Source organism: Haliotis rufescens, unplaced genomic scaffold (assembly GCF_023055435.1).
Source record: "Haliotis rufescens isolate VD_foot unplaced genomic scaffold, xgHalRufe1.0.p SCAF_1, whole genome shotgun sequence".
Classification (NCBI taxonomy): domain Eukaryota; kingdom Metazoa; phylum Mollusca; class Gastropoda; order Lepetellida; family Haliotidae; genus Haliotis; species Haliotis rufescens.
In genome coordinates this window covers 25,163,025-25,189,242 of record NW_025963779.1, presented here as the reverse complement: position 1 = coordinate 25,189,242, position 26,218 = coordinate 25,163,025, and the positions used below count along the sequence as shown (strand labels likewise).

The 26,218-nt window shown below is 40.4% G+C and overlaps 1 protein-coding gene across 2 annotated transcripts in view; it reads right to left on the bottom strand.

Moving 5' to 3' along the window:
• The window catches only part of LOC124131681 (phosphatidate phosphatase LPIN3-like), a 29,936-nt gene extending 8,080 nt beyond the window's left edge, over positions 1-21,856 (bottom strand). Inside the window, exons 1-12 of one of the 2 annotated variants that reach the window (XM_046495129.2) lie at positions 21,718-21,856; positions 9,887-10,117; positions 9,393-9,491; positions 8,536-9,065; positions 6,798-6,982; positions 6,231-6,378; positions 5,366-5,653; positions 4,479-4,548; positions 3,060-3,215; positions 2,219-2,310; positions 1,166-1,667; positions 118-266 (exon numbers count right to left, since the gene is read on the bottom strand). In XM_046495129.2, the coding sequence (XP_046351085.2) occupies positions 118-266; positions 1,166-1,667; positions 2,219-2,310; positions 3,060-3,215; positions 4,479-4,548; positions 5,366-5,653; positions 6,231-6,378; positions 6,798-6,982; positions 8,536-9,065; positions 9,393-9,491; positions 9,887-10,072 (2,405 nt within the window). In that variant the 5' untranslated portion in view covers positions 10,073-10,117; positions 21,718-21,856. Of the gene's footprint in view, positions 1-117; positions 267-1,165; positions 1,668-2,218; positions 2,311-3,059; positions 3,216-4,478; positions 4,549-5,365; positions 5,654-6,230; positions 6,379-6,797; positions 6,983-8,535; positions 9,066-9,392; positions 9,492-9,886; positions 10,118-11,210; positions 11,378-21,717 lie in introns of those variants that run through there. The other variant, XM_046495128.2, reaches the window with a different exon arrangement.
• Between the last annotated feature and the right edge of the window lie 4,362 nt (positions 21,857-26,218).

Here is a 26,218-nt window from a genome sequence, read left to right as displayed (position 1 = left end):
CAGCCTCAGTGGTTGAGTGGGTTTGATCGCTGATAACATTTGTTACATTTGAGAACTTTCTAAATGTCATTTGGTGTGCAACAACAGAACTAATAATAAAATGTATATCGATCTTACTTAGTTATAGTTCCGTCGATATCGGACACCACAATGTGGTCGCTGTATTTCCACAGATAGATGTGAGACGTACAGCGTGTTGTGCCTTGGTACTGTGTTGTGACAGAGAAGGATATTTCATTCTGGCCTTCCTTCAATTTCAGCTTGGCCTGGCAATGACAAAGACGTCAGATTAAAAATATGGCAAAATGATAGTTAAATCTGTATGATCTAGCTAGGTGTAAAACAAAATTTATAAATGTATGGACGGACAGAAATGTAACAGTAACGTCGCTTTGAACAGTATTTCAGTCCTATCATGGTGTGTCAACTCAATGTACGAGGAAAGCCTGCAGTGGTGCAGGTCTCAGACGTTTATCAATTTGGTGAAATCCATGAGCACAGGTATGGTGCTGACAAACCAAGAATCATTTTTCGGGATAACTGTTTATTAGACCCATGGTCCTAGGGTGCCATTACGCCTTAGGGATGCAAATTTGCACAGCGCATTGCGGTGCTACGGGAGCCTTCAATATATAAAGTTTGTTTGTTTGTTACTTAACACCGCACTCAACAATATTACAGCTATATGGAGGCGGTCTGTAAGTAATCGAGTCTGGATCAGACAATCCAGTGATTGATATCATGAGCATCGATCCATGCAATTGGGATCGATAACATGCAACAACCAAGACAGCGAGTCTGACCACCCGATCCCGTTAGTCGCCTCTTACGACAAGCATAGTCGCATTTCACGGCAAGCATGGGTTGCTGAAGACCTATTCTAGCCTGGATCTTCACGGATCTAAAGTGAAGTGAGTTGGGTGATCATAAGTATGGTGTTGAGAGATAAAGTTTCATGACCAGGCTGAATCTGGGTCTCAAGTCACAATCAACGAATGCTGGCTTGGCTAAGGGAAGCAACTCTACTGATTAAATTGCAGGGACACTCATGTCCCCACACACAAGCGAAAGTTTACATTACATTAAAGTAAAGTTATTATTATTACAAATATTCAAACACATTTAATCTTCATCATGCCTGTACAGAACAATAACATGTACTTACAATCTGCTCTGATGAAAGCCGGAGAGTCTTCTTGAATTTATCAGGTTTCAAAGAATCCTCATCATCAGATTTGGCTTCATTCTTGGCAGCTTGTTCCTCAATCTTGGCACTGACCACCACATCACTCTTGGCACTCAAGCTGAAAGCACTGTCACTCTTGACACTGTGACCGCTGTGGTCACTCTTGACACTGCTGGCACGGGAGCTGGGACTGACACTGCCTGACCGTGGACTACCTGGGGACAGACTCTTGGGACTGCCAGCTTCAACAATACTAGTTTTGGGACTGCCAGCTTCAACAATACTAGTTTTGGGACTGCCAGCTTCAACAATACTAGTCTTGGGACTGCCAGCTTCAACAATACTAGTCTTGGTATTGCTAGTTTCGACAATACTAGTCTTGGCACTGCTGGGTTCGACCATACTTGTCTTTGGACTGCCGATGCTATCCTTCTCTGACTGGTCTGTGTCTGCTTCACTGGAGGTGTGGTGCTCTTCTAGACTGCAGTCACAGAGTTGATGACAATAGAAGTTGAGTCATAATCTTATCTTGTTAATGATGGGTCAGGAAAATGAAAAGTTTCAGGAATGTATAAAAAATAATGCCTCGTCAACCATATTGCTAAGAAATGGGAAATATTTTCACGGAAAGATGGCAATTTGCATATTTAAACACCGCAATATCCCTACAAACATGCAACATTGAAAGATTCAATCAGCACTATATCTGCCAGAACAGCAGTTCATGGATGATAGCTTTGTTGTTTAACTGTTAACATCATACTCATGACAGCTATAAGGCGCTGGCCTGTAAAAAAATGAAGTCTGGATCAGACAATTCAGTGACTGATATTGTGAACACTGATCCACGCCGACGGGGTATGCCAACATGCCATGAACCACGTCACCAAGCCTGACCACCCAATCCATTTGGTGGCCTCTTTAGACCAACATATCCGGGTCTTCGGCTTGACGAGCGAACGCTTTAACCACTAGGCTACCCGACCGCCCCGATGTTACAAAGATAAGACACTGATGTGATATTGAACCTACCCTTCAGCATTGCTGTCCTTCTTAACCTTGCGTGGAGTGCTGGTCACACTGGGAGGGGGGCTTGTAGGGGGGCTGCCCACGTCACTCAGGTTCTGACAAAACACACAACTACATTCAAAGAACAAGCACCTCACTTACATTCTACATAGTCAACAATGTTGCACCCTCCCATCAAAACTCACAATTCATATGTTCATTTTCTGATTCAAGCAAAAATAAGGGGCTTGCTTTTCCAATCGAGAGGCTTTTTTTGGTGATATGAAGCAGTATTTGAAACCAAAAACAATCTGCGAGTGAAGGCCTGTACACTTTCAGGACCTGTAACCATAGTAACAGAGGTAATCATTAACAGTACCTATCAACTTGCAATACACACACAGTATATTAAAATCACTATAGTGAGTTGGGTTTAACACAGCTTTGAACAGTATTCCAGAAATATCATGGTATGTCAGCTTGATGAGGAAGGTCTTAGACATTTACCATTTTGGTGGAGCCAAAGAACATGGGCTTGGTGCTGACAAACATAGAAACATAATCGGGGAGAATAATTCAAACCCACGATCATAGGTTTCTGGCATGCCCCAGGGATGCAACTTTGCGGTGCCTTAGACGACTGAGCCACCCATTTATTTTGCAGAAAGATGAAATAGAACATGTTGTGTTTGAAAGAAAACATGACATTTTTTAAGCATCTTTTAGCTTACTTAAATCCAGAAAGCCTATATTTCAAGAATATTTAAACACAATTCACCTCAAATGAACCCTGACAACATTTCTTGGCTTCTTGGCAGTCACAAATATGTTAGCACATGTATGCAGGTGTAGAGAGAGTACTCACCGACTTGTTGGAGGATGTGTCTATGTTGAGCTCTGAAGCACTGGAAGCAGACGAGGGGGGTACAGCATTCTCACCACGGCGCCACGAGAACCAAGAGTAGCCCTTCTTCTTCTCCTTCTTGGGCATGTGCTCTTTGATCAGTGACTGACTTGTACTCTGGAACAAGACAATATTACATACACAACTAATTAATATATCATACACACGGTACCACATACCGGTATACGAAAATCCGGAGTAGAATAGGTCTTCAAAAACTCATGCTTGCTGGTAAAAGGCGACTATGCTTGTCGTAAGAGGCAACTAACAGGATCGGGTGGTCAGACTTGCTGTCTTGGTTGATGCATGTCATCGATCCCAATTGCATGGATCGATGCTCATGATATCAATCACTGGATTGTCTGGTCCAGACTCGATTATTTACACAGACCGCCGTCATATAGCTGGACTATTGCTGAGTGCAGTGTTAAACAACAAACAAACATACCGGTATACAGCCCTTCACATACACATATGAATATACACACCTTCATGATGTGTTCCTTCATCATGTGTTCAAACATAAAGTGCACAAAATAATATGCAGTCACTTCATTTGCATTATGCATGCAATATTATCAGATATACATTAAATATGCCTCTTCTTGTAGAATAAAGTCAATATTATATACAACTCAACAGAGTTAAAGACTATACTTATTCATGACATGACAAATATATATCATGTACAGTGATCTATCTATAATGTGTCAATGTAGAGCGGGATGTCCCTTGGCTCCCATCATTGAGAATTTCCCTAAAAAGCATGATAATCCAAATAAAGTGACAAATAAACTGATGAGATTTAATTCCCAGTCGCAGTATATGTATTTGTAAAACAATTTGTGATACATTGTATCCGGGTGCATGTGAAACCATTCTGCAGTTTGCTCTGGTTGTGAAACACAAATGCATATAAGTGTGAGTGAGTGAGTTTGGTTTAACGCCGCTCTTAACAGTGTTCCAGTTATATCACGGCGTGTCAGCTTAATGTGGGAGGAAAGCCCGAAATGATGCAGGTCTCAGACGTTTACCACTTCGGTGAAACCCACGAGCACGGGTATGGTGCTGACAAACCTAGAAACATAATCGGGGTGAACCGGGATTCGAACCCACAATCATAGGTTTCTGGCGTGCCCAAGGGACGCAACTCTGCACAGCGAATCGCAGCGCCTTAGACGACTGGGCCACCCGTGCCCCCCAAATGCATACAAAGCTATATCAATTATGTAATTGTAATAAACATCATTTAACTAATGTTCAACACATCCATAGACTATATTTTCAGTTTTGTCAATTGCTCATCTAATGTCACACAAAAATATTCATAATAAATGTAGTTATCTACAGTGATCTTAAGAAGGTGATGGAAGCAAGTACCTCTGGGAGATCTTGTCGGAAGACGATCTGTGATAGAATCATCGGTGAGGCGGTTGCCCAGTTGAAATACCTGGAAATATACCCAATAACCATGGTTACATCAGCTGGGAGGTCATGCAGAAAAGCTATGTTCACAATGATCTCTACAAACAAGAAGCTTTGAGAAAGGCCTTTTTATAAACTGCTTGAGTAGAATCAAGACACTTTTTATTGTGTAGTGATTAATCTCAATGGAACCATGATATGTCCTAATGTACCCTATTTTCAAACAGTTAAGATGGCATTGCTGATATTTCGAGGGATGATGGAATCAAAACTCAATTCTGCTTTATAACAGTGGGTGATGTCTTCCACAATAGAATTCAGCTATTTCCGAAAGAAAAAGAAAGTTCTTGACCTACATTGTCTCATCTGTAAACTTCCGCTGCACTCGAGTGATGTCACCTATTTTCGAACACCTGATTGGTTTCGTACTTCAGCAGTTTTTCACGAATGAATAGATACGTTTCGACGCACAGTTCTCAACATAATTCTTGCAGGTCGGCTTTTAAACTCAAACAGTGATTGAAAGTTTGAAACCTATTCACAAAATATGAATACTTGTCAAATTATAGTGTTCACATTATTTCACTCTTCCTTTTCATCATGACACAGGGACCAAAATTCTGAATGACGACGAAATGTTCTGACAGGTACTTCACATGAACCCAATGTTGACAGGCCAATCGGGTGAACTCTCAAGGCTGCAGCCTTGATGACGTCATACCTCTCGTTATAATGCAGAAAAATCACTTTCAATATGGCTGTTCAAAAATAGGTGTCGTTTGAAAATAGGGTACTCGACGTTAATATTCTATTAACCAAACTCATCTCAAAATGGCACTTACCCATCATCTACCTTGACAACCAAGTCGGGGTTCGTTATCATATTTGGGCTATCACTGAGGTCGTCAAAGGTCACAACCTTCTGCATGAACTTGTCAAGGTTGACACCATCAGGGTCACCAAGGCCACCACAGAGCGACAGTGACACGCGGCCAAGATGGCGAACCTCAGACTGCAGGAAGCTCACGGATGGCCCACCAATGGCTCCTTCTACAGAATGGGGAGATTGTGGGAGGGAGGGGCCCCGGCCAGATTCTGTGTCATCTTCTTTCTCCTTGATTGACTGGAACCTGTAATCAAGTCAACGTGACCACCTTCAGAATGTCCAAACTAACAAATAGTGAAGACAAAAGTACACTTAATTCACAGCTCAGAAAAGTCCCCTTACAATAGAATGTTCACACTGCTGTGTTTCACCAAGTCTTATGTGTGACTGTGAGTGAACAGTATTTCAGTTATATGATAGCTTAATATGGGTGATGCTGATGTATGTTGTAAAGTAGGGTCAAATAGGTGTCAAAAAGAATCACACGCTTCATGGAAGTTGCCATTTATTCATACAAAATAGGATTCACAAAAACTAGGAATCAACAGGAATCAACAGGAATCAAGTAGTCAATTTGAAATCAAGGCTTATGTTGAAGGTATTTAGCACTGAGGTAAAAGACATAAGCATGGCTATGGTGCTGAAAACCCAAGGATTGTTATCTTGGAGAGTCTGCAGGAGAATTCAAAGCGAATAAGAGATGCAATACAGCCTAGAAAAATGTAGCGGCTTCATCCTCTGCACCGCACTATGTCCCCTGGGAACATATAACCAGCACCTAACCAGTCCCCCACATTGCAGCCATTCATCCGAGCACCTACCCTTTAGGAGTACCAAGGTATATTTTGGCCATCTCTGGGTCTTCTAAAGTCAGTTCATCCAGGTAGATCTCCTTTGTCTCTCTCTTGATGTCCTTGTCTGGCGTCTTTTTCCATAACTTGAACAGACCACCAGCCTGTTGCTTAGAGCCTGTAACCATGGTAACAAAACATAAGAACTAGTTCTTATAATTACTATTATCATGGGTTCCATATTCTTGTGGCAATTCTAATGCTTGCTATCTGAGAATCCTATTTTTCATTCACCACAGTGGTTTCTAAAAAACATTCTCGCATCACTTGATAATGTGAAACAATTAATATTGTCACCAGGTAAAGTTCTGACATTAATCAGCAATTTACACCTCTTATTTTAAAAATAAGTCAACATACTTATATAATAAATATATATATAATTGACTTGGCAAGACACAATAGCAACATAGTAACAAAATATATATTAAAAAAAACCTCACCATGCCCTCAGCTAATCTTGAATCCTGTTTATCATTAATAATTAATGATGAAGTTACTAGTGTAAACTACAGATGGTTTTCACCTCACACTCACCCTCGTCCTCTTTAACCTGATGGTCTATTTCTGGGACCTTCATCTCAGATGGTGGGGGTGTAGGAAAGGCTCCCCACTCCCAGGTGCCGCTATCTTCCATCAGCAGCGAACGCTGCGAGTCCTCCACACGCTGAAGATCAACCTCAGTGTCACTCTTGGGGCTCGGGCAGCGGGATGGAAGTGGGCTGGGAAAACATCAAAGATGGATTTACGTTCAAACCACGGGTCAGACAACACACCAACTCAAAAAAGATCATCACTTAAGAAAACTGATTGCATGTAGGGAATGTTGTTTTATGCTGCAATATTTCAGCTATATAATAAAATAACATTATGAGTGAGTGAGTTGGGTTTAACGCTGCTTTTAACAGTATTTCAGTGATATCGCGGCGTGTCAGCTTAATGTGGGAGGAAAGCCCGAAGTGATGCAGGTCTCAGACTCAGATGTTTACAACTATGGTGAAACCCACGAGCACGGGTATGGTGCTGACAAACCTAGAAACATAATTGGCGCGAACCAGGATTCGAACATACAACCATAGGTTTCTGGCATGCCCAAGGGATGCAACTCTGCACAGCGAATCACGGCACCTTAGACCACTGGGCCACCTTTGCCCCACTAACATTATGAAGACAAACCGGTGTTTGATAGCATGAGCAACACTCCATGCATGACCAACACTCCAACATTGTAACCAGCAAATTCTCATCAGCCTTTAGTTACATTTAAACTAATCACAAGCAAAACTTGATCAAGCGTTAATACCTGTACGTGACATATAGACTGGTACATGATACATAGACTAATACATGATAGATAGCAACACAAACTTCTATAATTGAAATACGTTCCATGGGAACATTCTATTGCAAACTCATCTAATAGTCCCACCGAAGTAAAAAAAACACCTAGACCTTGAGGCCCACACTCCGTCGCAGTGGTGACTCAGCATAACACCACTGCCAAAGGCTTATTTGCGTATCACGTGACCGGACTTTTCTCTTGTTTGTAAACAAACGCGCTTTTTCAGAAATCAGTATAGAACAGACTAATGCAAGTATTTGGGGGCGCTTCACATATTGTTTTGCATAACTATATAGATATGCTACTACAACTGCGACAGTGAGTTGCATGACAATATATATTTATGCATCAAAGTGACCGTGTCGCTAGCTCTCCGTTGGGCTTCGATGACAGCACGTGGAGCCGTACAACCAATGTAAACATAGGATAACTACGCAAAAACAAGTAGATTTTTACGTATTTGCATACTTTCTCAATGAAAGTTAACCAGTTTATGAAAATGTGTAAACTTGTCAAACATGAAACGGATGAAAAGCATATGCAATATCTTGAATGGACTGTGAAAGATGTGACGAATCGTCACATGGCGCTGGCCTGTGGCAGAGGTACTATGCTAGCTGGCTGCCGGCCGCATGGAACTCTGGGTAGGAGAGTGCTTGAGGCCATGACAAGCAGAAATAAAAGAGGACCCGACTGTTATTAAAGCCAGTTTCTTGTTCTGACATGCTGTAAATAGTAGTTCTACTCATAGGCTAGTGAGCCAGTTCTTTCTAATACACTATGGTTCTGGGCCTACTTGCACAAACGATCTTAGTGACTGACTATCTATGTTGGAGTACAGGAGATAAAAAAATAAAAATAAAAAAAACCCAAAACAATCGCTTTGTGCAAGTATACCCTGTTGTCCAGTTGATACACAGCACATCAGCTCACCTGCCAGCATCCAAAGGGTCCATCTCCGGCTCACTCAAGGGATGCATAAATGCCTCAATAGTCGAACTCTTCCTCCAGCTCTTGATGTGGGGCTTGTCTTCTGCTGACTGGGGTAATGGCATACTGAGGCTCTTTGACATGACAGACAGTTTCTTCAGCTCTTCATCTGAGGACTCAGACGTGTCCATCTCGAAAACACCGTCTTGGTCTGATCCAGTTAGATGAGTTCTTGGAGAGCATTTACCTGACTTTTGTTTCTTCTTTGTGTACACTTTCCGCCTCTGTTTGCTTGACGACGACAATTCATCATGTGAGCTATCAGACTTGAGGTCTTTCAATGATATTGTGTGAATGAGGGACGCCTCGTCCTCTGTGTTTTCAGGAATGGCTCCATGTAATGACCTCTGCTGCCACTCGGTGACCTTGGCTTCATCGGACTGTTGTGCCTGAAGCTTCAAGCCCTCTACACCGCCCATCATAAGTGCCATGGAGGAGGGAATCGGTGATGTTGCCAGATACTCAGGGAACTCCTACAAGAGAGTGGTAACATAGTCACAGAGTCAAATTGGTGTCATCTTGAAATAAATTTAAAGTTTGACAGGTGAAAGTAATTCTGCAATAAAATTCAACTAGTTTTACTCTGTAATAGTGTTATATCACAATCTGAATACATAACACAATGCTACTTCACAAGCAAAGTATCATGTTTTACAAATGAGTGAATATCAACGCTTTGGGTGTTGGGCTGCAATACTACTAAAAAATACAATGTAGACTTTTGCATGGTTAGAATGTTTACAGTTTATATTGTTATAACCATGATAAAATATAACAAGAAACCATTGTATTTCTCTTACCTCTGACGGCTCACAGACTTGCTGTACAAAGAATGCCTCTCCTGCCTCCCCAAGTTTCATGTGTAGGTCAACCACTTCACCATTGATCTCAATATCAACCTGTTCCAAACAATGCTTTTATATTATTTTGTATATGAAATATCATAATTTAAAATCATCTGATAATCCAAATGTATTTATCATGATGATATAATTATAAAGACAATTTGACTGAACATACAGTTAGAAATACTACTGTTGTAAGAAATATCAGCATATTTAACTTAAGAAAAGTGGGTATGTTATAATGGCACTTAGTATGCTTAGCAATAGCATATATAGATTTACTCAAAGAAATCTTTTTGTATGCAAACTGCATCATACTATATACCTATATACATCATACTTCCTATATACATCATACTTTATACCTCTCTCTAATTACTGTAATAATCACAAGAACAAATGGTATCAACACTCCAGGTATGTGTATCCTTTTCAATGATTTGCCTTACCACTTTCTCTCTTGACCGCAGAACACCCATCTTCCCAAAGCGAACATGGAATGGTGATGACAAATAAGTTCCATCTTCTTGCTCTACTATTAGGACATCAATTGCACCAGTCAGTGTAGCACCATTGATTTCATTGTAATACCCTTTGATTCCAGAGAAAAGTCGGCCAACAAAACCAAGACTCATTCTGTAGTTATTTATTCACACAGGACAGACGATGAAGTTCACACACTGAAATAAAGAATAGCACTTAATTCATATGTACATTGTCAAAAAAAAAGCCTTAAAATACAAATTTCAATGTATTCTAAATCTACCAATTTACAGCATCATGCTCAAAGGCTTAGAACAAAGACAATGTATACCTCATGCAGGCATTAATATGACATATATCTTATACATCATGAAATATTCTTATCAGTATGCAAAATCCAACATACCCATTCTAAGGCCCACATTTTAGATGGTCAACAAGTGGTTAATATAATTATGTTAACATGGTTAACATCTTCAAAAACAAGTCTGAAAATGATTATATTATATGTCCTGTAAATGTTCACATGGTATTAATACTAAAGGATTACACTGATCAAATAATGTTAGGACAGCATTCTGAGCATAGAAAAGTTCACAGTACCCATTATTACTGTAGTTGCATATGACAGAAATGATCAAAACTACAAATGTCATGTATCATTGTGGTTTTAGTTAATACCATTATTGCTTTATAACTATTGATGCCTACGCCAAAATCATGTATAGGATGTCTATGTGTATCCTATTCTGCCGACCACTACGTGACGAGTGAACCACAAAGGCACAAAGGCACAATATAAACATGACCACTGTCTTGAAATCAAGACACGAGTGACCTTTGCACTTTCTTTGTTCATTCCTTCACATGAGTTTTGAAATCCGTTAACAATGTATACAAATGAACTTACACCCGTTCCTTTACAGAAATAGACATGTAAATTACTGTTTGATGTAAAATTGTCACATTATGACAGTAAATAGTGACGTAGAATGAATACAAGTATCCAAATCAGGGGTTATTGACCACGAGTGAATATGCCTCGCTGCTTACAAAAATGTGTCGAGTCAGTGACATTAAATTATCGCCTAGTCTTACTTGGATCCCTTACATTAAGAGAGTCAATTTTAATATCGAAGTACATGTATCAAGCATAAATATAAACATTTACCGTATATAAAGATGTAACGGTAAATGTGTAAAAGATCTACATGTCTCAATTTGACAGACAACATAATTTCCGCGAAACGTCGCATGGCGTCTCAATAAAATAAAGCTATCATAACTTACCACAGCCCATAGAAGTAAAAGAAACAGGAGCAGACGATTACATGATGTCTAATTCATGGAATATGTTATTACTTCCGGACACAAAACATCTACGTATTAGGCCTTAGCTACCATGGCATGGTCTGATCTGTCAGACTGCCCGGCAAAAGCCTCCATATTGAAATGAGCGGATCAGCTGATCATGTGACTACGGTCAAAGGTCATATGTTTATTTATAGCCTTTTCTAACTGCAATAACTACAATTTGTTTTAGGGCAAAACAACGTACGTGGTACCAATGATTTTATACTTGTGTTTGTTAAATACAAATTCAATTACAGATGTACATCATATAGTGGAAAAAGTAAAGTTCCTTTTAACCAAATCAATAATTGAAAAGATTGCGAAACGGACTGTAGAAAAGGGTTAAGGCTTTGTCGGAAAAATGATTGGTTAATCTCGTAATTAGATGCAAGGTCAAAGTTGAGGACTCTGAGTTCATGCACGTTCTATCTTATTGGCTAATAAGTAGGTTTAATATTGTCTATATACTTACATGAACCAAAAATAGTAACCACGTTATTCTCTCCAGCTACGTCACTTGTTTGAGTTGGCTATATCGATTTCAAGGCTTGCTTTGACCTATTTGTTTAGCGTCAGCTGTGGAAAGTTGCTCTGTTAATCATATTTATGTAATATTTTGACTTTGCGAAGAATATACTAATTTTGTTTAGAATCTACTGATATTAATTTGTTTAACAAAATGTTTAAATAATGTATATATCGACTGAATATCTTACTTGTCCAAGTACTGTGTAAACGAATTAACAGGGAACTTAACATATTTTGCTTAATTTACATGAACCAATTTAATTGAATCATCACGTGAAATATGACACATACTTCCGCGTTGATGACATACTAGGTAACCCATGTCTTTGTACAGGTGAATAGTTTTTGCTCCAATAGCGAACAGTTATATGATTATACGCAGTCAACTGGTCGCGCCGCGCCACATCAGGTGACATCGTCGTCACACTATCAGCTGAGTCATATACAACTATAGACATGTATGTATTGTGTGATTAACTACGTACGTGCATGTGTCTTCATTGCCAGAATGACATTGCATAAATGGCATTGGCATATGTGACACAACCAGACCTATCTACGATGCAAATCTGTAAAATTTTAGATTCCTTGACTTTGCCAATGATATTTATAATTCCTTGACATTAATCTGTGTGTGGTGCATTTATCATTTGATATAAATAGTTTCGATTATCATGATATGATAACATGGGATGTCCGATTCACCCAAATATTCGCGTGGCCATTGTCAATGGTGCAGATTTCCTTTGTCCGATAAGTTACAAATCACGTGATCCACGTGGGATAAGTTCTGACCATTGCAGGTGTTCTCGGGTCACGTGGGGTCGAGATGCTGGGACGAACTGGTTTGTTTTAGTGTTTGCCAGGGATATGTGAGGAAGAAAAGATCCCAGATCACAAACTATGACTTTCTAGAACGAGCGCATTGATGTTGTGCCTGACACTATATAATGTTTATTTGTTTGTTGTTTAACGCCGCACTCAGCAATATTCCAGCTACATGTCTGTAAAAAATCGAGTCTGGACCAGACAATCCAGCGATTGACATCATGAGCATCGATCCACGCAATTGGGATACGATGACATGCATCATTCAAGTCAGCGAGCCTGACAACCTGATCCCGTTAGTCGCCTCTTACGACAAGCATAGCACCATGTAATGAAAGATGAAACTTTTTTACTCCTTACATTTCAAATGTATTAACGTGTGTGTGCTATTAATAGTTGTAACTCGAGATCTCCTATGGAGGAATGAAGATCATAATAATGGGTCAGGTAAACCAGTGGTTGACAGTATGAGCCAATATCCACGCCGACGTGGTACAACGAGGGACATTCAGCCAGGTCACATATTGTAACCACCCATCCTCGTTGTTTGGCGCTGACGACCATTATGAGTGAGTGCGTGAGTTGGGTGTAACGCCGCTTTTTAACAGTATTCGAGTTATATCGCGGCGTGTCAGCTTAATGTGGGAGGAAAGCCCAAAGTGATGCAGGTCTCAGACGTTAACCACTTCGGTGAAACCCACGAGCACGGGTATGGTGCTGACAAACCTAGATACATAATCGGGGCGAACCGGGATTCGAACCCACAATCATAGGTTTCTGGCGTGTCCAAGGGACGCAACTCTGCACAGCGAATCGCGGCGCCTTAGACGACTGGGCCACCCGTGCCCCCTACGACCATTATGAGGTTCAGTGTGGGAATCCTATCCTGTCCAGACATCACCACAGGAGAACTCTTTAAAGAACACTATAACCTTTTGCATGCATAGTTTTCTTTTATCCTTGCCTCTTTTGCGTATATATTCTATAGATTGAATTCAAATTATCGCCGCACTTATATTATAGTAGACATATACATCTATCATAGTTATAAATTAATTTTACTTTGGCATGCAGTTAAGGCTTATGTTACTAGTGTATAATTGAATAAGATATAATCGCGAGAAATTACTTGCACAGTTGCATTTATGATAAAAAAAAAGCTAAGCTCGGACTTAACATCGACACATTCGGGCTGGATATATAGCAGGAACAGGTCTTCGTCGAGATGTAGACTTACGTACCTCTTGAATTGAAGCCCTCACTCTGATCCATACGAACGACAGTAATATATTTATATCGTGGTAATCACTGATTGTTTTCTGTTGTCAACTCTTCCACTCAACATAAACTCTCAGTACAGATACGGCTGGAACTTTTACCTTCACCCCCGACCTACATTAAGAGAGTCACCCCTGAATCGTTGTATGCCCAATCAGCCATTATGTCAACTAGCCAGAGTCTCACAATCCCAATATTTGTCTTTTCTATAGAAATTCGAGCGAGACACGTACATGGCTGGTTTAACACACGCGTGTTACGCCCCAGATACAGTAACACCGGATGTCTTCTTCACTCATAGTGGATGCGATTCATCCGCGACATATGGCCAGCAGACAGAATATATAATTCAGTTGGACTTCAGAACATAATTGGGACATTGTTGGCGAAGTGTTTAAAAGGGTAACCATGCACGACAATGGCGACGCAATGATATATAACTACGTCGGCGAGTGCGTCCCCCCCCCCCCCCCCCCCCCCCCCCCCCACACCCACCCCTTACACACACACACACACTCCTCACCCCCACCCCCCTCCCGACCTACAACCACCACCACAAATGCCATATGTCGTGAACCCCTCTCTGTCGAACACCTGGAATTATGTAATCAAGGTTATATGCCTTGCTGGTCATATCAATTAGACTTCAAGTTAGACACGCAAAATATGCTACTCAAAAGAAGTTAATGAACACTGGATTCTTTCATTTTATGACACATTTTCAAAAACACATTAATACGAGAGCTATACCACTTGTTTTAGCGAAAGAGTGTTGATAATACATACATATATGAACGCCAGACATACCAGGGCAGTCTGTAAATGATCGAGTCAAGAGAAGGTCAGTCAGAGAAATATATATAGCCATCGGGATATACTATGACGTGCCATCCGATCTGGCTCCATAACGATAAGCTTATATAGCATACTCTAGGCCTGCACCATGACTGTGGAATTTTTATTTTTTAGGTATTTTTTTTATACTAAAAGCTTAGGCAAGTCTAGATCAAACTAGGTGAAGTGAAATGGGGTTTAACGCCGCGTCCAAGATTATTGCACTTATATATAGTGACGTGCATGTACGTGTGTGTGTTTGTGTGGCTGCTTGTACTAGTCCGAACTGATGCCGATTAATAGTGCTAGCATAATGAGATACCATGCCGCAGTTTCACATGAATACTCCACTCAGACACAGTATACTGACTCCGAGCCGACCAGTCCTTGTTTTAGCCCCTTAATGCCGAGCGCCAGACAGGGTAACAACAAATACCATCTTTTAACGTATATTGGTATGACGCGGTCGGGGATCGAACCCCGGACCTTCCGCTCTCCGGGCGGACGCTCTACCACTAGACCACGGAGGCGGTCTCTAGATCAAACTAACCAAATATAGTTTGCTTGATTCCACAGTCTATTAAAAAAAAAGCAGAAAATTATTTTAAAGACATGTTTTCATTGACTAAGTGTTAGTCTGAGTATACTCTACAGGAGACCTTTTCTGACCTGGGCCCACTTGCACAAAGCGATCTTAGCGCTACAACTATTGTAAGCCTTTGTTAAAGTATGGGAGTTACGATCATCTTAGCGCTAAGATCGCTTTGTGCAAGTGGGCCCAGGAATCCCACCATGAACACTTCATGTTGAATTCTCTTTCTTCCGAGCCATAGGAAAGAGTTTAAAGTGACAGACTAAGGGAAGGATGAAATTCCAAACTTTGTTATCGCCGTTATGTGCAGCTACTTAATTGGATGGCTTCTCTCAAGTTGATATAACGCATCGCCGATTTCACGTGTTTCATAATCCTCTGTAGATCCTGTAGTTACAGTCTCCTAGCAACGTGTATACACCGTGAACAACAGCTATCTATATACCTTAAATCTCATACTTCCTGCAACGAGGTGTTAAATAGACTATTCGAATTAAACCTTCTCCATGCACGTGAACTCCAAGTAATTCTTAAACGGTTAATTCTTTCTGTTGTTTTAATGAAATAATCAGCAGGTCATATTGAACGTTAATTAACGTTATCTATTGTAACTATTGACAACACTCAAATTGGCGTTTAAGGTGATATGACTTAAGTGACTGTACTCTAAATATAGATTTAACGAGCCATGAGGTTGTTTTTCATTGTGCAATGTCACAGCTAGTCTCCCCCATGTAACCAACTTTGACGTGTAGGTTGTGTATCATTCACGGCCACGTCATTCAGGTGGCGTTACACATCACGTGACTGCATTACCTCCCTAGAGGTCACAGCGGGGTCAGCACAACGCTGAGGAAGTGTGCTACAACCGGCACAGCTTCAGGTGTAAGTGATTGAAACACCTGATAGTCACTTCTCTTTGTTTTGATAAATATTTTGTACTTGCTGGGCTAAATATACGAGAACATCTATTGATTGTCTTAAAGCATGTTTCCAAGTGAAAAATATCACCTAGTCTGATACCCTCTTAGCGTAAAGTACACACAAGTAAATATATAAATACATATAGTATTGAATATAATATGTTTAAAGACCTCATCCACATTATTTACAACAATCTCCTATACAACTTTTTAACCAGTGGGGCCGCCTCCGTGGTCTAGTGGTAGAGCGTCCGCCTGGAGAACAGGTCGGCTCGGAGTCAGTATACTGTGTCTGAGTGGGGTATTCATGTTAAACTGCGGCAGGCCATGCTTACATTTTTCCACCTTGTGTCATCCATCATTTTCAGTGATCCATACATATGATTTTCACCGTTATTTAACATATGGGATTTCATTTATATTGCACGTGAATATTAGTGACTGTGGCGGTAAGGGTTTACTGGTTTATCCTCCCAGCACCCTGGTTCATCTTCCAACCCACACACTCAGAGCACCGTAAAATGGACAGTATTCCAAGGTACCGGGCCCCATTCCACAAAGCGATCTTAGCGATAATAAAGACGTAACTCCCATACTTTAACATAGATATGCGGCAGTCGTAGCGCTTAGATCGCTTTGTGCAACGGGGCCCACGCCAATGGCCAAAATACATAGAACTTCAAAACAAGAAGAACAATAACAGCATGAATAAATAAACCTTTCATTTGTCCTTTTCCATAACACATCCAGACTAAAGAAGTGTTTTCATTTTTATCATGAAAAGGTCCATCACGTATACATTAATGGAGTTAAAGAAATCAGGGCAGCTCAGGAAATCACATCAGCTATAATTGAGGTATTCTGTTTTCTCGCCTACCTCGTGTGTATGCATGACGCTGTTATAGACACCACTGTATATATATATATATATATATGTGTGTGTGTGTGTACTGCAGACGTGATTCAGATCATCGAGTAGACGGCTTGTTTTGCCCACGAAGAATTTGGCCAACGATGATGATGTAAAACACGTGTGTGACCTTCATCAACTTATGTTCCGTCAGCAGCCATATTCTTCGAGGTCATTTAAATGTCACCTGTACACTGGGCGGTGAGCGCGAAACGTAGGGTATTATATGTTATTACATATCATTATATGTGTAATATGTGTTGATGTGCGTGTATCGTGAAAAGGCGTATATTTGGTAACATCCATAGCTAGAAATAAGCCCTTCTCTAACGTTGTTACAAATGGAGCATTGTATCGGCTTCGCTTCCCAACTCAACCCAGTTACTCATAATGTCATATAAACACCATGTGTCGCGCCCATACATGAACAACTACATACATTGAAGACCGGCTCCGTGGTCTAGTGGTAGAGCGTCCGCCCTGAGAGCGGAAGGTCCGGGGTTCGATCCCCGGCTGTGTCCTACCAAAGAGACGTTAAAATATGGTACTTGTTGTCTGTAATGCGCTCGGCATTAATGGGCTAAAACAAGGACTGGTCGGCTCGGAGTCAGTATACTGTGTCAGAGTGGGGTATTCATGTTTAATTGCGGCATGGTATCTCAGTGAGCTAGCACTATAAATCGTCATCAGTCCGGACTAGTACAATCAGTCACACACACACACACACACTCTCTCTCTCACTCTCTCTCTCACACACACGTGCATGCACGTCATTATATAAGTGCAATAACCTTGGACGAACCGTTAAACCTAATTTCACTTCATCACATACATTGAAACAGCATGCGATAAAATTATTACATTTTATTAAGACATTAATACATAGCCAAATGGTCACATGGAAATTACGTCCTTCCAAACTTTAGTAAACTTGACCATTGCAAAATAAAGGCATATAAAGTCCACTTTACTAGACATTGAGTAAGGTGTAAGTAATGTTGTTTTACGCCGTAAGCAATATTCCAGCTATGTCAAAATGGCTTGCAGATAATCGAATCTAGACCAGACAAACAAGTTGATATAATGACCACGCCGTACGATGTCACGTTATCGATCAAGTCAAGAGCTTGACCACCAGATCCATTCTTTCGTCCTCTCACGATAAGAATACCTTACTTGCATAGGTGAGGAGAGCTGAAATTGGGTATATAGCGACGTGCATGCATATGTTTTGTTTTGTTTGTTGTTTAACGCCACGATTAGCTGTATGACGGCAGTCTGTAAATAATCGAGCCTGGACCAGACAATCCAGTGATTGACATCACAAGCATCGATCCACGCAATTGGTATACGATGACATGCGTCAACCAAGTCAGCGAGCCTGACCACCCGATCCCATTAGTCGCCTTTTACATGACAAGCATGGTTTGCTGAAGACGAAATTGCTCTGCGATCAGACGCCCTTTCATCAATATTTATGCATGGATGTAATATTTTGGTTAAATTCAATTTTCAAGTGTATACTTTCTTTTACCCGACAGTTTCGGCACTCATTATGTCTAAAGCCATTAGTCAATTAGTATAATTGTCAAAGCGGGCAAGACACACCCATGCAGCACATCAACATGCTATGTAATACACTGCCCAGCTATACACAGCAATACTATTCAACAAGTCGTTTTTATTCAATACGTGCTTCTTCTTGACCGACTTTTGTCAATACCCTAAGAAATACTAAGATATAAATAGCATAGCCCGATATTTAGCTTCTATGTACAGAACCAAGTGAAGATCCGGGTTAGAATTGTTCTTCAGCAACCCATGTTTGTCGAAAGAAGTGACTAACGGGATCGGGTGATCAGATTGGCTCAGAGGGACTTGTAACGCAAGGAAATATCACACACAAGATATATGGTCACACCCAGTGCTAGTTCTATATAAAAGGCACTGGGCGTGACCATATATCTTGTAGCTGCTATTTTATGCGTTACAAGTCCCTGTGGGCTGACTGACTTAGTTTATGCATATCATCATCTCCCAAGTGCGTAGATCGATGCTCATGATGTCAATCACTGGATTGCCTTTTCCAGACTCGATTATTTACAGACCACCGTCATAAAGGTGCAACATCGCTGAAAGTGACGTTGTTTTATACATCAATCTTATATATAGATAGTGTTATCACTATAAGGATGTCCCGTCTCGTGCTTCTCTAGCTGCTGTCAACCACACGTGATCGCTGTTGTACCGACATGACACAGCCGCGTTACAGTCAGTACACGTGCACTGCTTGGAATGCGGTTATCACCGCGCTACGACCTCGCTGATAAAGGATTCAGCTCCAGACTAAACCACTACAGATCTACACTTCACGACGGTCATTCACTGATCATCTAGTTACTTTGAAGTAGTCGCCAGCGATGTCATGTTCAATGTATTCAATCACACAATGGCACAGTTTTCGTTGTTCATTACATAGCCACTGTTTGTCAGTATAGAGATTATACGGTCTCTGGTAGAGATATGTCTTCCTCGTTTACCCTTCTGTTTTACCCTTCAGAACAGACCAGGTAAATCCAGACAAACAGGCGTAAGGTTCAACACGTGCTCAGAAAATATCGGAAACGCCAGTTCTATAGTGTATATATAGGTGTAGACTAAAATCTAGTCTCTGAAATGAACATATCGTACATAAAAAAACAGTTGTTCAGTTATCTTAATAAAACTATAATAAAAAGGAGCCCAGTGACTCTCTTCATTTTCAGATACTGCAGTGATCTAGACTTGCCAAAAATTATAGACTTGCATGGGCTGTATTTGATATATATTTGTATCAGGGTCTATAAGACAGACTAATATAAGTGAGGTGAGGTGAGGTGAAATGGGGTTTAACGTCGCGTCCAAGATTATTGCACTTATATAGCGACGTGAGTGTATATATAGACATCATCTCGCTTCTGCTATCTCAGGTTACATAATCTACCGGAGTCTGGTTTGTGTCAGTGGGCAAACAATAGTGACAGATAGATACTTCTGTAGTCGGAATACATCGCCTTTATGTCGGTTCATAGAGTACTGACGCGGGGGGACAGGATGCTCAAACACCGCGTTAGATTCGACAAGAAAATTGTACGACTCAAACTACACGTACTATTGTCTTTAGTATTCACTATCTAGTGATTCCACCAAATATGTACACCAAGTGTTTTGTCTCCAACCATTTAAAAACCCTCATTTGAAGAATTTTGAACTTAGCCTTCCTAATTTGTGATCAATTTGAAAATGCATTCATATATGAAGTAGTTATCTCCTTTATATTGATACTAAGCATATAATGTACGTATAACTTATTCACGAACATGTTAAGCCGGGCGTGTACTGGAGGTGAATGGTGAGGCGAAAATATCAATGTGAGACATTTTTGTGCACCGGGGTAGTCTTCCTCACAGTCTCTTAATCATTATATTTCCCTTTTCACCCAGCCCTTACTGCAATGCTAAAGCTCTAAATGAACAAGTCCAACGTTCAGGAATCGTCTCACGGGGGGCGCCTTTTCAATTTAAATGTATAGTTGCATGCTTGTTTCTATCCAAATTATATATTTTCCGAGACTAGGCGTTGGTCTATGTACAGAGCGTACACAAGCTGTGTTTATATCCGCCTTCCGCCGCCAGCTGGTATAACCAGCAATTAGGTAACGATTGTAGGTCATTGCGCGTTCATGTAGACTTCACAGTGAACATCTGAAGGCTACATTGTACGTGTCTGTATTTATGTGTGCGTAACATGAATATTAATGTCGCTCACATACATGTCACATCTGCGTGACAAAGGGAGACCCGTGAAGATACGGGTTAGAACTGGTCTTTATCAAACATGCTTGTCGTAAGAGGCGACTAACGGGATCAGGTGGTCAGGCTCGCTGACTTGGTTGACGTATATCACCCATCCCAATTGCGTAGATCGATGCTGATGATGTCAATCACTGGTTTGTCTGACCCATTACTTACAGACCGCGGTTATATAGATGTGATATTGCTGAATGCGGCGTAAAACAATAAAGCAAACGACATAGGAGAAAAGGGGCGGGGTGTTTTTTTTTAGATGGGATCATTTAGGTTATAGAAAAACGGTAAGTGTCGGTATCACAATGACAGCATGTAAGAACGACTATATAGTTGTGATAAAGAGAAGTTTTCATTGTCTATTTTGAATTTTCAAAAACATAATAAAAACTTGAATTATTTAAGTACGGGGGACAATACACATGTGATATCGAATGTTACTGTTTATATACGGGAGATATTGATTTATCTTTCCCCTTTTCATTTCCTACAGTCATAATTAGGAAACAGTAGCGACAAACTCGAGATAAAAGACATTCAAACAACAAAAACAGCAGGGGTCCGATTTAAACATCATGATTGTTTTATAAATGTCAACGTTTCAGTCATAAATGGTAGACGGTCTCTGTTGTGCACCTGGAATATTATTCTTTTGTCAATTAAACCAATACTGTAGACAGATGGTATATACAATGTAAGTACTTACCAGTAAGTGCCTAGCTGTTCCCGCTATGAATAACATGGGGTAACATCTACCGGTAAGCGCAATCACATTCACCTGACTCCGGTCAGACTGCTTCTGTTTGTATACATCGTGTGCGCGCGCGACCTTCACCCCATCAACTCTGCCTACATTTTTTAGCCAATCAGCAAGCAGCATTTCAGGGGAGTGTCCTCGCCGTAGTTACGGTGCTCCTATTGAATAGCTTGCTTGGCAGAGCGAAAATTTAGTGTTGATCTCACACAACGAAATATATTGTGATAGAAGATCAAATAGTAGTTTACCATGACCGACATTATAAGATAGCGATCTGGCTTGGCTCACGTTCCAAACAGTGCATAAGTCGAACACGAGAGGGCGGTGCTAGTTGACCTACATGATCATGCATCGCGTGACTCGCTGGCTATTATGATGAATATGAATTGGATTATTGCGTACATCGAGTCCGTTGCTGTTTATCTATACTGTTCGCTTTCTAAGAAAATATACAGTATATCATTAGGAGGCGGTGTGAAAGACTATTTATTCCATGCTTAAGGTACACATGTATCTAAATAGGCATGTGTAGTTAAACTGTATGACAAATGTTATCGATTTAGCGTCATCTGGTGCACTATGATGAAATATAAACAACAAACAAAAATAAAACACACAAACTACCCCGTGTATAGTGAGTAGAAACGACCATGTATGACGTATATATCTGGAGGACATCTCGAAAACTTTCTTGTAAGCGTTGTACGTTAGAAATTATCACAAGGTGCTGTTGTCATGAAGACTGTCATATTAAGGTACATGCATTTTCGAATATGATATTGTAACAGCCTTTTTTAGTGTCATAAACTATTTGTTCTGTTCGGTTGGTATCTATACAAATATGTTTGTGTTTGTTGGTTGTTTAACGCCGCACACAACACCAGTTTAGCTTTATGACTTCGGCGTGTAAATAGTCGAGTCTGGACCACACAATCCAGTAATTGACATCACGAGCATCAATCTACGCAGTTGGGAAACGATGACATACATCAACCAAGTCAGCCATCCTGACCATCCATCCTGCTAGCCGACAAGCACGGGTTGCTGAAGACAAATTCTGACTTGACTCAGTACCTGTGATTTCACGAGGTTTCGCTCACTATGGTGATAGCTTAACATACATCTGTAATTAAGTGATTGAATGCGTCCGTTCTAAGGCGTGTAATCAATATAGAACATCCAGTTTTATACTTTGATCCAGCGAAACCAGCGGTTGATTGCTTTTCGGACGACACATACCCAGGCAAGGCAAGGCCGAAAGAAACCCATCCAGCTGCACTGGGTTCATATACACTGAGTAGGAGGTACCGAGGTCTGCAGGGAAGCACTTTTCTGAAGAATGTGTGTGTGTGTGTGTGTGTGTGTGTGTGTGTTGGTACAAGGTAGCTAATTTATGTTATTTTACTTTCGAATTGTGGAGGTAGATTTGGGTTTGAGTGGAAAACACTTGATACCCGAAAAAGAAAAAGTGGGTTTGGGCGGGAATCGAAAACACACATACCCAATTAATGTAAATAACGTTTTACTTTCGAAATGCAAACGTTTAGTGTGAAGACAAAATACATTTAAACACTAAACGCAACTTTTCCTATGACGTAATGAGGTATGTTTGGTATGGAAAAGAAACATGTTTACCTTAAAACAATGTAAAGGGAGGCTTTGGTGTAAGAAGAAACATATCTTACCCTATAAATGTAAAATTTATATATATGGTAGAATTTGGTGTCAAAAGGCAACACATTTTACCTAACAAAAATGCAATTTTAAGGTATGTTATGTTTGTAAGTAGAAAAAATATGTTACGGTCTGATGAATTACGAACCTGTTTTTCAGAAATACTCCCTTTAACTGAATTAAATTGAAATTGTGTGTGTGTATACACACACACACACACACACGATATATAAGGGAGTATTTCTGAAAAACAGGTACGTAATACATCAGACCGTAACATATGTCTTCTTCTTACAAACATACCACACCTTAAAGTCTCATAAGAAAATTTACCACACAAATATCAACGTTACTGGTTAAATTACCATCTTCTAATTTCGTTATGCACATTTTTCAGTTTTATTCCATCGAATGCAATGTGTTTAAAATGCGTTGACAGTTTATCCGTTACCAGGCTGTTGTTGGAGAAATCGTTTAAGTGTGTTATATACATTGTGTATGCATTACTTTGTATATTCAACTAAATTCATGTTTATAAAATAGTTTCATATGTTGCATGTGGTATAAAGGACTCAGTGGGTTGCCGATGTGTATATTAGCCAGCATCTTAAACTGTTGTAAGTTCATATTTGTCATTAATGAACAATATATCTCATTATGGGGTAACATGTACTGGTCCGAGTACAATGCCTGGAGATTAGGATTATCTCTACACGCGGCAGTGTGTGTTGCTGATGACGATAGAATAAATACAGAAAAAGAAAAATATATATTTTATTAAGATGTCACGTGTCTGTAAATACTTGATAGTTACATTGATATGACAGTATATATAAAATTACAAACAGCCGGCCAATAGGATTATGATAATCATTTAAAAATATTATTAAAATTGAAAGTTAAAACCATTTGTTGGCATGTACAGACGTTACAGAGTCACGTTAAAATGTATGGATACAATAAAGTGAGTTTGTATTTTCGACGTCTAAATAGCCCTCGGGGCGGCCACTACAATGGATGAGACAAAAATAAAATATTTTTCTTTTTTCTTCTCTAAACGTTAGTGATACCAGTGCGGGGTTAGAGGAATTGGCCCGATTACAATGGTTGGAGATTAGGCTAATCTCTGCACACGGCAGTATGTGTAGCTGATGACGATAGACATCTAATCCGTGCGTCAGAAACCAGCATTGTTTCAAGCCGTTGTTTTGTGTGGTTTTCCGCAGCGTCCGATGTCGCGTTTGCGGTATAGACGAACAGGTATCGCGCTCTGTAGGAGTCCAGTTGAGTATCATATTCTTATCGACTTCGAAACGCTTACAACTATTTAAATTTATTGAAAAAACATATTTCTGACACTCATTGTCAGAGATGGGGCGGGGCATGGATCGTGTGGGTGAGGAGTTGGGGACTGGGGTGTGTGTATGGAACTAGGGATCAGGAGGGCGCCGTTGCCGTCTGACTCACCGACTTTAACCAAGGCCGCTCGGGTAAAGACGCACTAGTTGGTAGCGCTTAGTGTTGTTATTCTTTATCATTGTTATTGTGGGTTGAGTAGCCACTGCTTACACAGTCACTGGGTCACGAGGTATATTACACGTACGGATGAAAACATTGACTCTTTGTTTTGATATACTTACATAAACTTACGATAGAGCAAAAAAACACATTTTTAATTAAAATATATGCGTATTTCGGATATGGTATTAATATTGGATACTGGAATTGATTTTAATAGCCAAATCACTATTATTAATGCAAAAGAAAATAGTCTTACAATTGAGTTCACAGCAGCTTTATCTGTGCGTTCTAATATTCCTTTGTTCGTCGGATCTGTGTTTACATGTAAAGGGACGGCTTTAGCTGGTGAAGGTCATCTTTATACACTGGATATACGTGTTCCCACAGCCTGAGTTAGTGAGTGATAGGGTTAACCCGGCCTTGAAAACAGAATAGTACTTCCGTTAAATCAGGACGTTGTCAGATTAATCAGGGAGGGAAGTTCAATTATACGAAGGTCTTAGGAGTTTATCAGTGTAGCGGAACCCACGAGAGACTGTGAAACCATGAATCATAATCGGGGCGATTCTAAGATTCGAACCCAGGACCAATTCACTGAAAGTATGTTGTCAAATAATCACGTGTCCCATCAATCATGTGGTCCTATACACAATCAAGCAAAGTATGTTATCAAGCCCAAACAATCACGTGTCACGTCAATCATGTGTTACCATACACAATCAAGCAAAGTATGGTGTCAAGCCCAAACAATCACGTGTCCCATCAATCACGTGTCCCCATACACATGCAAGCAAAACATGTTGTCAAGCCCAAACAATCACGTGTCCCATCAATCATGTGTCCCCATACACATGCAAGCAAAACATGTTGTCAAGCCCAAACAATCACGCGTCCCATCAGTCATGTGTTCCCATACACACACAAACAAAGTATGTTGTCAAGCCCAAACAATCACGTGTCCCGTCAATCATGTGTTCCCATACACAAACACGCAAAGTATGGTGTCAAGCCCAAACAATCACGTGTCCCGTCAATCATGTGTCCCCATACACAATCAAGCAAAGTATGTTGTCAAGCCCAAACAATCACGTGTCCCATCAATCCTGTGTCCCCATACACATGCAAGCAAAACATGTTGTCAAGCCCAAACAATCACGCGCCCCATCAGTCATGTGTTCCCATACACACACAAGCAAAGTATTGTGTCAAGCCCAAACAATCACGTGTCCCGTCAATCATGTGTTCCCATACACAA